Source organism: Lepisma saccharinum, chromosome 1 (genome assembly GCF_977018435.1).
Source record: "Lepisma saccharinum chromosome 1, izLepSacc3.1, whole genome shotgun sequence".
NCBI classification, from domain to species: domain Eukaryota; kingdom Metazoa; phylum Arthropoda; class Insecta; order Zygentoma; family Lepismatidae; genus Lepisma; species Lepisma saccharinum.
The window spans coordinates 160,689,684-160,703,504 of NC_139229.1; the positions used below are offsets into that span (position 1 = coordinate 160,689,684).

The window sequence follows — 13,821 nt, forward strand, 5'->3', positions numbered from 1 at the left end:
CTTTGGTCAAATACGGAAAACAAACAAACGCCGTCGGATCATTCTTCATCAAGACAATGCCAGCTGTCACACATATCGTCTAACAACCGACTTTATGAACAGTCAAAAAATCGAATTGATGGGTCATCCGCCGTACAGTCCTGATTTGGCACCCAATGACTTCTTCTTGTTCCCGAATGTCAAGAATAAATTGCGTGGACAACGATTTTCGTCGGTGGAAGACGCCGTTGATGCATTCAAAAACCATATTATGGAGGTGTCTCAAGAAGATTGGAAAAACTGCTTTGACAAATGGTTCGAATGAATGCAAAAGTGTATTGACCATAAAGGAGAATACTTCGAAAAACAATAAAGCAGTTTTCAATGCCAAATTCCTGTTTTTTCATTGTTAGGCTCAAAATATAAATAGTGACCCTCGTACCTACTATGGAAATGTTTGTTGAGTGTGTTAATGAAACTATAATAATTTTCAGTAACTTTTCTTCCAGTGATAATAAACATTCTGGATCTGCTCTATAAGAGTAACTTAAAATATTAACTTAAATATTTTTATAGTCTTCGTAGCCGATTCTTTTTTAATGGTAGTTTTAAAATGGTAGTATCAGCTGCCATGTTTATTTACAGTTTAATGATAATGACACTATTTATGGTTTAACATGATTAGTACTTTGTATAGTTTTCTACACAAAATGTTTGCTATTTTTGCCTATAAAAATTCTTGAATTTTAAATCAAGAGAAACGTGTGCTTACATTTCCTTCGTATGAGCTTCACACCATCAGTACATGTATTTTACTACCTTTATTTTCCTTTCTTAGGGCCTAATAAACACCATTAAATGATTACGAGATTAATGTACTATCACCAAAAGTGATTGTGATATCTACAAAATACTTATGCACATTATTCTATAATTTTTTTTTCTTTCTTAAAAAAAGGTCACCTAATTTAAATCAATCCTCCTTGGTCCCATCCCTACTATTCTGTTACTGATTCAATACATTTATTTTAACATACTTCATTAAAGTATAAAGTATGATTGTATCTTATTGCAGCTGAATGGTTTTGGAAAACTTATTATCATTTGAAATTTCATGTATACATATAAAAACAATTCATTAAGTACAACCTTAAAAGAATGTAACAGCATAATTGAAAAAAAATTAAAATCATAATATATAATGGGGAAATAAACTACAAAGAGATAATAACATTTATTTCACTAACTTATTAATATTTTCTCACATACACACTACAAGTAACTGATTTTTCATGATTCTGATTAGCCATTGAATAAGTATGGCTAATTTATAATGGAATGAAAAACCCAGTAGTATACTAGAATAAAGTACTCATTTATCCACAAAAATTGTTTGAAGTTCTATTAAATTTCAGTGCCCTCTTATTACCTGTTATATGCAGTGTCATTTACTACTCTTGGGTGATAGCGGCTGCAGTAAGGGGATCCAGATGAGTGTGCCTGTCCTCCTCAACCCCAACCACCATCACCCACTATTGCCTATGATATCCCCAAAATGCACAAACCACGAATTCCCATGCATCTTGTAATGGCCAAGTTCAACCACTAAAGAGTCCACCTAACAAATTGGTTAAAAAGCAAATTATCAGAGTTCAAGCACCAACTAACCTAAGGGTTTAGCAACTGGTAACTTCCATGGTTCAAGCTGACATTGCCAAACTTTAGCACTGACATGTGAGCATATACAACTCTATTCCCATGAACTTAGCACTAAGTTCAGGAGTAAGATGTTTCAATCATTAAAATCTCAGTGTTGGAACTGACAGAAATCACAAAGTTGCTGAACATCTGCCTCAAATACAATTATTTTCAATTTGAGGATGATTTCCATATGCAAACTGAGGGCCTAGTCACGGGGGGAAAAAACCCCTATCATCTGCCACTGCAATTCTGTATCACTATTGTGATAAAGAAAAACCAGAAGGAGCTATACTTCTTGATGAAGAAACTTGGCAAAATCCACACCACTCAAATTCACAATAGAAAGGGGAAAGTAAGGCAACGTCAATTTTTTCGATATCGCTATCAGATAGAGAAGAAACAAATTCATAACCACAGTATACACAAAACCAGATGCAGGCAACCAATACACTCATGCTCTCTCCATTCATCCACCCAAACAAAATGCAAATGTGTGGGATAATTTTTCAGAAAAGCATTATAAAAAAGAAGTGGCTTGCCTTCCCCTATCATTGAACAAGATCAAACCACCTAACAAAGTTCTCTGACCATTCAACATCAACGTAGCTCACAAGCCTACCTCTAAAATAGCCAGCAAACATAAACAATACCCCCCCCCCCCACACACAACACAGCGCAGAGGTGTACAACACAGAGTGGTGAGTGCAATGTATATAGGTAATAACATTGCCAGATCCATCAGATTCGTTGACAAATAAATCCAGCAGCACTTAAGAGATCTTTAAAAAAAATCTCACCATCATGCCAAGCATATCAAGTACAATAACCACACAATCCAAGAAGTATACACCAGGCAAGCAGCTCACTCTCTGAAGGCACAAAGATAGGTAAAATATGCCATTATGCACTTCCCACATGAACTAAACAGGGCAGACAGGCACACCATATGCTAGTGCAGTAATTAAAACCCAAGAGTAGCATCTGATGCCACATACAAACAAGCAACGACAGCATTATCTGGTGAGCTGCAAACTCAATACATCCCAGAAGCCTACAAAGCAACAGCACAACAATTTCCACCAAAAACCTTTGCAGGTAAGGAAATACGTATATTATTTTTGGCATCACCCATCAAGTTAATTCCTCTAGATATAATGTACACTACATTATACAAAGTGACAGAAAATTTCATGATTCTCTGAGCTCAGAAATTTTCAGCAGTTATTGTCACCCTGACATAAATGCCTTTGGTTACTACATTTTCTAATGATATAAAGGGAGCAAGTAGGGAAATAATAGTGATCAGTACCATGTCGTGACAACTGTTGCCTACTATGTTTTATCTCAAATGTGTTTATGTTAGATAATGATGCACTATAATGAAAATCTGACAATATGTACTTACTTCAGCTGACAAAAGTTACTTAAATTAGGAGATGAATTCTTCGCCAAAGGTGGAACCTCTCCTTTCAATGGAGATGCATTGGGAACTCCTGGTGTAGCTTCATGTGGATAATCTCTGGAAAAAAAATATTAACAACAAATGTATTGGAGTTGGACATTTTTATTCTAACTTCATGAATGAGCTACAATTGCAACAAAGATAATATTGTTAGATTATAATTTTTATGTTAAAGATGTTGAATTTTCAGTCAAAATGCCTAAGTGAAAAAAAAAACTTGCTTTTGATGATGTTATTTTGACATGCAATAAAAAAACACATTCAAATACTTTGTACTATGTAACATATTGTCATTCAGGACTCAGAACAGAAATGGCCAAAGAATGAGGAGTAAGACATTCCTGTCAGTGGAAATGATTGAGCGCTCTTGAGCAAAGGTAAATGAAACATGAAAGGTCATTGCATGGGGGAAGGATAATAAAAGTCTGGAGAGCATGGGTAAAAGGGGGCTTTTTGCTTGAATGGCGAGAGGAGGAACATCTTGGAGACAAAGCTACTACCATTTGTGTTCTGAATCGAGACAGGAGTAAGACCATTTATCCTTATTCACCCAGTGCCAACCTCAGTCTTGAAGGTGTTAAAATGAATATTGACTGTGTTCAGTGACTTATGTAAAATTAGGTACCTCTGGCATCCCCTAACGGGGCGCAGTTGGATAAGCGAGTATAAGTGTATCTGTGGATACGTGATAGTCTCTTGGTTCGATCCCAGTTCATGAACGAACAATACGACTAAAACAAAGATATATTAATACTTCAATATTTAAGAAACATTAAATTCTTCTCATGATAGAGTCAGGTCAAACCATACATAAGAGTCAATGAACACATCCCAAAACAAAAGGAGCACGTGCCTTTCTTTCTTTTCATTTATGTGATGACCAGTGTATCAAAGAGTTTTAACACAGGTTATACTTTGAAAAATAAATAAATAAAATTGCAAAAATATGTCTATACCTCCGTGTTTCCAGCCTCTTTGAAACTCTCCATGGAATGCCATTTGTAATTGTCACTTTGCTCCTGTAGGAGATAAAAAATAATATGGGTTTAGTTCTTACATATAATACAGTGTCCCAAAATAATGCTCACACTCTCTGAACTTTAATAACAGAGAAACTATTAAAGATGACTTGACTTCTTGCATTTGAAGCTGCCATGTCTATGTTGAGCATGTGTTTCCTTTGTTTTTAGTATTAGTGTACACAAAATGGCAGAGGTGAGAAATTTTTCTTTCGAGAAACGTAAGAAGAGTCGAATATCCATCCAGATCTGATTTAACACAGTTAAATTACTACCTGTGGGGAACTTGTGATAATGCTGTGTATGCCACAATGCCAGAGACACTGAGTAACGTGGAACACGCAACTGAGACAATCTACGCTTCCCTTCCCACAGAAACCGTACCTGCTGTTTATCGATCTGTTCAGATTACACATAATGTATTACTTTACTGCCAATGGTGGTCTTTTGAACATCTATAACTTTAAGGTATGTGACGCCAAAAAAAGTTTGTGCTGGCTGTTATTAGTGTTCCTGTTATTGACGTTCAAAGAGTGTAAACACTATTTTTGGAGACACTGTATATACAGGGTGTCATTTTAATGGTGCCGACGGAACACAGAAATGTATAGAGGACATCAAAACAAACAACGTTTCTCAGTAACATTTTTCTCATTGGTGCATCGTTTCAGGGCTACAGTCGTTCAAAGAAGGCTTTTTGCCGCCTGAATGCTGACAACCACACACAACATTTTAGACGTCATTTCCTGTTGCAAAGCGATGCTTTCCAGAGTTGCCACGAACACACACATTCTGTGAAAAATGACAGTTACAATCAGCCACATTATGTACTGTAAAACAAAGCGACAAAAGACGTTCTCTAACTCAACAGGAAGTGAACAAACGATACGAAAAATGGTAAAAAAGAAAGGAATTGAAATGGAAGTGTAATATCAAATTTTCTCTCAGCTTACATATCAAATATTTGCAAATCTCGTTCCCAAGTTGGTATTTACAATTTAGTCTTATCCTCTTCATCCTTCTGATACTCGTTGTCTGTGACACACTGAACAGTTGACAAAATAGAAATGAAAGAACTCAAAATTCCAACGGTTAAGTAACACATAATGTAATGTATATTCAGGACATTATGCCGCAAGGGACAAAAATGGTTTACTGTGTTTATCTATGCATTGGATCAGTGGCGTATGCAAGGGAGGGGGTTTATCGGGTTTAACCCCCCCCCCATGAAAAATGCTGTGAAAAAAATTAAAAATAAAATGGTCAATTTATCACAGTCAAAGATCTGCCACAATATTACTACTACTACTAACAATAATAATTTGAATTAATATTCCCATGCAGCACAGAGAAAAGCACAGCATTCCAAACACACACGTCTTTAATAGTGAACGTCTTGAAAATAAACACGAATTATTGAAAATAAAATATGAGGGCAACTATGATTTTAAATAGAAAAAAAGTTTTCTTGTATCTCAGCTGCAACCAAGTTCACTAAACGTATCTTTTTTCTGTGAACTAAAGAAAATTCTTGGTTCGTTTTAAGCAGCTATTTTTGAATTCGAACGACAATAAGCTTAACTATTGTAAAATGTTTTGTTGGTAAGAACAACAAAATAATCCAGATGTGAATTATTGTGCATGTGCATGGTAGATTTTGAGAGCGGTATTGGCGCGTTTCTCATAAATTTTTAGTGTCATTTGGAATCCGTCGATATGTCTAAACACTGGCATATGCAGGACTTTTTTTTCGGGAGGGACTGGAATTGTAACGATGGTGGGAGTGCTTTCTGGGGGTGAGTTGCATATGCAATACGATATTTCATATTTTTAGAATTTTCCTCTCTCAAACTGGAAACTGTATTATTTTAAGGAGGCTTTCCATTTGCCACTCTGGTTCCCCCCCCCCAAGTTCTTCATTGCTTTTATTTGAAAATGTTGATTTTCTCAAAATTTTGGAAAGAGCTGTATCCCCTTCAGAACACCCCTCTGCATACACCAGTGTGTCTAAACAATCTAAGCAACCTCAAAATTCAATTTTGCAATCATGCAATGACTCTCTCGAGAATTGTGAAAAGTCCTCGCTTCGTCGAAGTGTGGTAACATTGTTGCTTGATTGATTGATTTGGTGTTTTAAGTCCACTTTATGCACTGTAAGGCTAATCGGGACTGGACCTACAGTTTTAAAGTGGAATCCGAACCACTATGTGCCTCCACCGGGTATCGAACCCGGGACCCCTTAGTTACAAGGAGACGACGCTATCACCGTGCCATCGGGGAGGCCGGTAACATTGTTGAAAACGTTCTTCCCAGAACTGATTTCACATCCCCTTGTGAACTAAAAGTGATGCTGAATCTACATCCACATCACTAAATAATGTTGAAGAAGTGCTTTGTGAATCACCTAAGCGAAGCGTCAAGCTAAGTTCGCAGCAGGTTTTATGTATCAATCCGCACCAGAACTGAGCTCAGAATCTTCCGTGCAAGTCTTGCCTCAACTGCTGAGCTGCTTACATCATAGACACTGAGAAAATCCACAGTATTGCCAACCGCACAACACATCAAAACCTGCATGCATGTCAAGCAGAATGTATTTTTGCTTCTTTTTGTCTCCTGACCCATAAAATTTAAAAGTGCTTTCTGCGCATAGATTATTTAATAAGTGTGACATCACTTAATATAAATGCGAAATAACTTCTAAACATGAGAGCATGTATGTATATTTCGAGCATGCAAAAACAAAAATAAACAAAGATAAAAGTAAACAACGATAGGCCCCTCTTGAATGTATTGACAAATTATTGTTTTTGGTTTAGAAAAAAATACATTTATGAAAAACTTTGTTGCTTCGTTCACAATACATCCGTTACTGTAGGACACACACACTTGAAGTTATACCAGCAAAAAAAAGCACGATTTGTTATTGGTGACAATCAGGTGCATTGTCTGCTGCTATTACTCTGGTTTCAATTTATGAATCACTTCACTAAACCAGGATTCAAATCTTGGTCTGTCCATTTCTTGCTGATAATCACCCTTTCTTTGCACGGAACAGTCAATATGCACCTTCAACAAAGACGGCATTGCCGCCAGTGGGTGCAACAATAAGCATCCCCCTTCCCCTCTTCTTTTCTCGTCGGTTTCTTCAGCCCTGGCGGTGGTGTCCTTCAAGGTTTGGTTCAATGTACGCCCCCCGCACCCTACACCCACCGAGTTAAAGCACGTCTCATCCAAATAATAAACATGTTTCTTATCATGGCGATATATTTTAATACCGCGAAGATTCTTTTGTCATCAAACAACAAACAATCCTCTTCCTAAACTTAAACCGCAAATCATTCAGCACCCATGATACAGTTCGTGCGCACATTGACGGCAAATCACCTCATGCCCTGTTTTACTTTGATCATATTGTCGTAAGGAGGATTATGCATTTAAAGCAACTTGCTTGATTTGAAGAGCTTTATCCTTCGGATGAAGCCCAAAATAACACTCGGGTAAAACCACGTGCTGAACAGGAGACCTCGATTCAGCCATTCTCGCCGCTGTATAGCATCATTATTAATCAATCACAATAAACATAGGGTTAAAATAGTGGGATGTGTAACACTGGTATTACAGATTCCACGTGCTCAGCAACGTATTCAGTCTTGCTCAACTCGCTCTTTATCTTCAGCACAATACAAACACCAGTTGGCAAATCTGTGGATCCTAGTTCGTCTGCACAGTGATTGCAACCGATCAAGTACATACCTGCTAATGGATGTATTATTTTGTTTGTATTTTACAAATTAAATAACTGTTTTCTTGCAAGTATGCAGTTGTGTTGGAATAGAACCCGTCTCAGTGGAACTATATTCTGCATGCACGTTTGGATCTACATATGCGAAAACCTGCTGCAAAGTTGACTTGACACTTGGCTTAGAAGTGATAAACGTGTTGGAATGTCTTTAAACTTACTTTGAATCCAAGAATAGACTTAGTGAAATTTAGCAATATGTATTCTACATCGTGCCTCATTATCATTCTGCGTGAGTTCCATATGTAAAGGTAATGTAAGTTTCCCTGTGCATATAGTACTGTGCCATGTAAGCACATGTAGGGGTGGAAAGACACATTCTCGATCTCGGCCATTTTGGAGGTGATATGATCAGCACCATGCTCCAGCAGCCTTTATCCCCCCAGGGTTTCGTTCATATGCATATTGATATGAGACTGGGTTAGCTCTGGAGCCACTTTATGCAAAGACAAGAGCTGAAAGATTCCAACCAATTCTGGGAATCAAACCTGAATCTCCCACGTGGTTGTCTAACGCCCTACCCACTAAGGTCTAAATCACCATCCCTGAGACCTTCTGTAAACAAACGGTCTCACCGATTCGACGTATCACTCCGCGTCAGCTGATCCATGACCGCAATCATCTGCTGTTACACTCATAGTTCGCCGCACCTATTCATTTTATATAAGAGCTTCTGAATGTGAGAACCCGTTCTCAAAACATCAGACGAATATGCAGCCGCATACATTGTTACTCTCCCGGTCATTCTCTCTTTCATAACCCTTAAAACTGCAGACACTGACACACCACTGCACTGGGATACCAACTTAACCACTTCCTTTACTGGTTTCTCAGGATACTACTGACAGAACGTTACATAAATATTGAGTAGAATCTGTTTCTCACCCCTTTTCAAAGGCTGTCCTTGCTGGTGTTTGGAAACAAGCTCGGAGTAAACGGAGACTTTTCCTCACGCATAGAACTCGGCATGTTATTTTTCTAAGGCTAAGTCAGGCTATATTACTAAGTTGCACTACTTCCTTGCTGTTCACATGATTATTTTTAGAAAATAACCAATGTTATAAAATATCATTATGTACACAAATCTCTAAGCTCATTGAAAGTTACAATGCATATTACTACAAAATGTTCACACTTATCTTGCCTTGCCATGTCACCAAGTTATTTTACGAAGTGCACTATATTTGGCGGAACAAAAATCGTTATTAGGATGCTTGTCAAAGTTTCCAACCGCAATAAATTTACGAACTTTTTGTCTTGTTTTGATCATCATCAATATATTTATTGGACTTACAGCAATGCATATGGCTGTTTATGCCCATTATATATTTTATTTACATAAGATACAATTTACATAAAATCTACAAACAAATTTCAAATACACTCCTATCTATATCAAACCTTAGAAATATACATTACCATGTTATATCATTTTGTCTAAAAAATGCAAGTAAAATATATTCAAAGAAAGAAGCCAAATTTATGGGAAATGATTACTGGTGCAAAGAGTTAACCATAAAGGTGAAGCAATAAGTAAAAAAAGAAAGAGCATTGGGTTTAAAGTGAGACGTCATTTGCGGCAGCGTATCCCATACTACAAATTTGCCATTGTTTTACCTTACGTAATGAATCCTGTAACAACGCTGGATTTTCGTGTGGATTATTTTACTTCTATGAGTTTGCAATGCTTTCTGCATGCAGGTGGTTTTGTTTACAGAAGGTGTCAGGGTTTGTGATTTGAACTATAGGTAACCGCGACTACTTGGATGAGTTCCATCCTTTGATTATTTCAATTTATTTTAATATATTTGCTTGTTTTTATGGATTTTCTTCACACTTAAAATGTCTCACCTATCATATAAAAATAGCCGTTGACTAGACAATTATTTCGTAACAAAGAAACAAAAAATTCTCCTAGAATTTGTTAAAAATCAAATGACTAGAAAGTAATTTTGTTCTATTGCTTTCATAAATATATTTATGAAGATTTCTACTACTTGACAGTAGTAGTGGTAATAGTAATAACAGCAGCTGCATTACTAGTGTTATTAGTAGTAATTAAATGAATTTAAAATATCAATTAATCAATTATGAGTATTATTAATTAATTAAAGAATAATAAAACAATGATAATGTGAATTTGGAGGAAGTTTTAGGAATAACCCCCCCCCCCCCCCCCCGATGAAATCCTGCATACGCTACTGCACCGGATGCACATGTAATAGTTTGCAACTATGAATATGGCAGTATATTCGTTGCTGATTCATTATTAGGTTGTTACTGTGGTTCTGTGTGTTTCAGCCATAATGTAACAACGTGAACCTCGGATACTTCCGTTATCAGCACCACGATACCACAATGCATGTATCAGGACAAATGGATATACAAACCTGTAGATATCAATCTTGCAACGAGATTTGCAAATATTTGACATGCAGCTGGGTGTAAACAGCCAGATTTAAACTGTAATTCCAATAAAATATATTGATGATGATTATATTTGACATGTAGGCTGAGAGACAAAATTCGATATTGCTACTTCATTTTGAATTACTTTGGCTTCCTACCATTTTTCGTATCATTGGTTCACTTCTCTCTTTTCCTGGGATGACTGCTGGTCTTCTGGCTGGTAGGCTGTGTTACCCTAGATGTTCGGTCTACTGGATGCATTCCTATCTTCATTTTACAGTTCATAATGTAGTTGGTAGTCTGTCATTTTTCCCAAAATTTATGTATTACTTGCAACACTGGTGTGCACTGTTTTGCAGCAGGAAATGACATCACAGATGCGATCAAATGTTGTGTTGTGTTGCCAGCATTCAGGTGGAAAAACGGGCTTTTTTTTTTAATGACACTAGTGCCGAACCGATAAAAATGTTACTGAGAAAAGTTGTTTGTTTTGATGTTCTCTATACGTTTTTGTGGTCCGTGGGTGTCATTAAAATGACACCCTGTATATGATTCTAATATACCTAATGTAATGTAGGTAAATATAAGCCATTCAAGTGATAGTCGTTCATTTCTATTAATACTTTTACAGCTAAATACTTTTACAGCTAAATACTTTTACAGCTAACATATAACAACAAACAAAGAACTAATATGACTAATCAATCATTATACATGGATCGACAGATATGATCAGTCTACACATTGCAAACCGAATACAGTATAGTGGAACCACATGCAAAAGAACCTGCACAGACCCGAGACTCCTGTGCATTGTATTCCCACATGGAGGCGAGGGGCAGATTGGAGCATGCTTTATTATGGCTCGAGTTGGTGCACGAAGGATTTTGGCCAAAGGTTCATTTGAATTGAATTGTTTTAAGTCCACTTTGTGCACAGAAAGGCTAATCGTAACTGGACCTACAGTTTAAAGTGGGATCCGAGCCACTATGTGCCTCCACCAGGTACCGAAACCGGGACCGCTTGATTACAAAGTGACGAAGCTACCACTGTGCTATTGGGGAGGCCAAAGGTTATTTTGTTTATGGTCACTCTATAACAATTAGTCTTAGCACCATCTGATGATAGCATATAATAGATATATTAGTGAAATTGCTAACAACTTTATCAATTTGATATCTTAGTCTGTTTCCAAAAGTATGAAGTATATTTTATTTTTCTACAATAAAAGTCATTGTAGTTATTCTGTCATAAACACAGTATATGTGCACATGTACACATGCACTCACTCTCATCTAACCCATTTTTCTCTCTCTCCTTCAAACACACACGCCCCCCCCCCCCCCACAAACACAGAGAGAGAGAGAGAGAGAGAGAGAGAAAGAGATATATATAGAGAGATAGAGACAGACAGACAGACAGCACACACACACACACACCATACTTTTTCAGAGTTTGATATTTTGTAGGGCCCACAAAGATATCACAACATTTTTGCAGTGTAATTATCTGAGAAAAATGGATTCTGTGTGTAAATGACAGCTTTTTTAATATTTTCACGTAATTCTTGAATATGTTAAAGTAAAACTCTAGTACATTGACATATATATAATTGCAATGGAATTCTTATATATTTAGACTAATCATCATTATTTTGTACAAATTTTGTTAAAATTTTCAAGTATTGGAATCGGTTCAAAGTTGCATGAAATATTTGATTGAACTCTAGCATTATTACCTCAGTATCTTGAAATTTTGGTCAATTTAAGTAGGACGTTCTAATCTTTTTTAATTTATACTGTGCTTCTATAAATGTGTTTAAATTTTTTAAACTAATAGACTCTATGTTTGGTACTGTCCCTATGTAGCAATTCATCATTCCATGTTGTAGCAAGTAAAACACCCGAGAAACAAATGTACTTTTTTTCTCAGTAACATTTTCAAACATATTTTCCTTTATTCTTAATTAAATGAATGTCCACATGTCTTAGGCTGCTCATTGGCAAAATCTTATTCATTCTTGAGTAAATACAGTGGAACCTCGATTTTACATTTTTCAAGGGGACCAAGCTGAATAAACTTAAAAAGCAGGAAAATGTAAAATCGAGGAAAATTTTATAACAATTTGCTATGTTGGGACCATCAAGATTGAATGCATAATGCTGGAAAATGTAATATCCGAGAACTTGAAATCAGGGTTCCACTGTATATCAAAGTTATGAATACAAAGGGATTTACCTCAAATTTGAAGATGCATGCTTCGATGCTGCTTCAGATGCATTGATAGCTGACCTCTGCCTGTGAAGAGTCCCAGTACGTTGGCTGGTTTGAGACATCACCCTTGCTGTGGAGCTTCGGGTAGGAAGGTGAGATGGAGTTGGAATGTTTAGCCAATGGAACTAAAAAATAATTTCATTAAGTATTGGTATCAGTTCAAAGTGGTATTGGCTCAGCCCTAATATATATAACTCATCTGTTTTCAGTTTAATAAGCATATGAATTAGGACTGATTGGTTGATTGATTTACTTTGTTTTACTTTGCGTTTTGTGCCTCTTGGCTAATTTGTGAAGATGGGGATGAGTGATGAAATTGTGAAGATGGGGATGAGTGATGAAATGATGAAATTGATGAATGAACATTCACAAACAACCAAGCCCGAGTGGGATTCGAACCGGGGACCCTTGGCGTCGCACTTTGAACTGATATTGATTCCCACCGACACTGATGGTTGAACACTGTAGAAATTGAAAATTGTGTTAAGAATATTTATAAATATTAACATGTAAGTGTACAATGTCAATGAAAATACATAATTCTACCTGAGTATCGCTTCAAAATATTTGAAGAATAACAAGAGAAAATCGAAATGTTAAAATAGTGATCAATTAAAAATTCACTTTTACTGCATACTGTTTATGCATATTTAAATAAGCTTACTTTTCATTTTTCTGCATGTACTGTCAGTACAAGACAGTACATGCCTGACGAAGCCACCAGATGGGTGGCGAAATCGATCGCGAAAGAAATTCATGTGGAAAAATGAAAAGTAAGTTTATCAGAGTTAATTAAATTACCTATCTCAGAGTAACCGCCAAACAGATATCTTTAGATACAATGTAAAATTAGTAGGTTTTATGCATAATTTACAGTAATTAAATTTTATATAGCTTTTTTCAATGGAGTAAAGATATGTGTTGAAAATGGCAACACCACACGTGCTGTCACTATAGCGATGTCCATGGATCATGGAAACTGCGGGCTGTCACTGTGTATGGTGTTGCCACGTTCAACACACATGCTTACTCCGTTGAATAAAAATCTATATAAGATTGGTTTCAAAATGTGAATTGACAATGATAATGGGTTTTTAAAGCAGTTGCAAAGAGCTTTAAAACAAGACCAAGATCATATTTATAGGACTATCCAAAACTAAGAAAAGCTGTTCCACAAA

General features: G+C 36.4%; 1 protein-coding gene across 1 annotated transcript in view; it reads right to left on the minus strand.

Moving 5' to 3' along the window:
• The window catches only part of LOC146003107 (centrosomal protein of 78 kDa-like), a 38,346-nt gene that overhangs the window by 5,974 nt on the left and 18,551 nt on the right, over positions 1-13,821 (minus strand). The window contains exons 7-9 of the mRNA XM_083141286.1: positions 12,608-12,768; positions 4,099-4,161; positions 3,086-3,199 (exon numbers count right to left, since the gene is read on the minus strand). Of these exons, the coding sequence (XP_082997412.1) occupies positions 3,086-3,199; positions 4,099-4,161; positions 12,608-12,768 (338 nt within the window). The remainder of the gene's footprint in view (positions 1-3,085; positions 3,200-4,098; positions 4,162-12,607; positions 12,769-13,821) is intronic.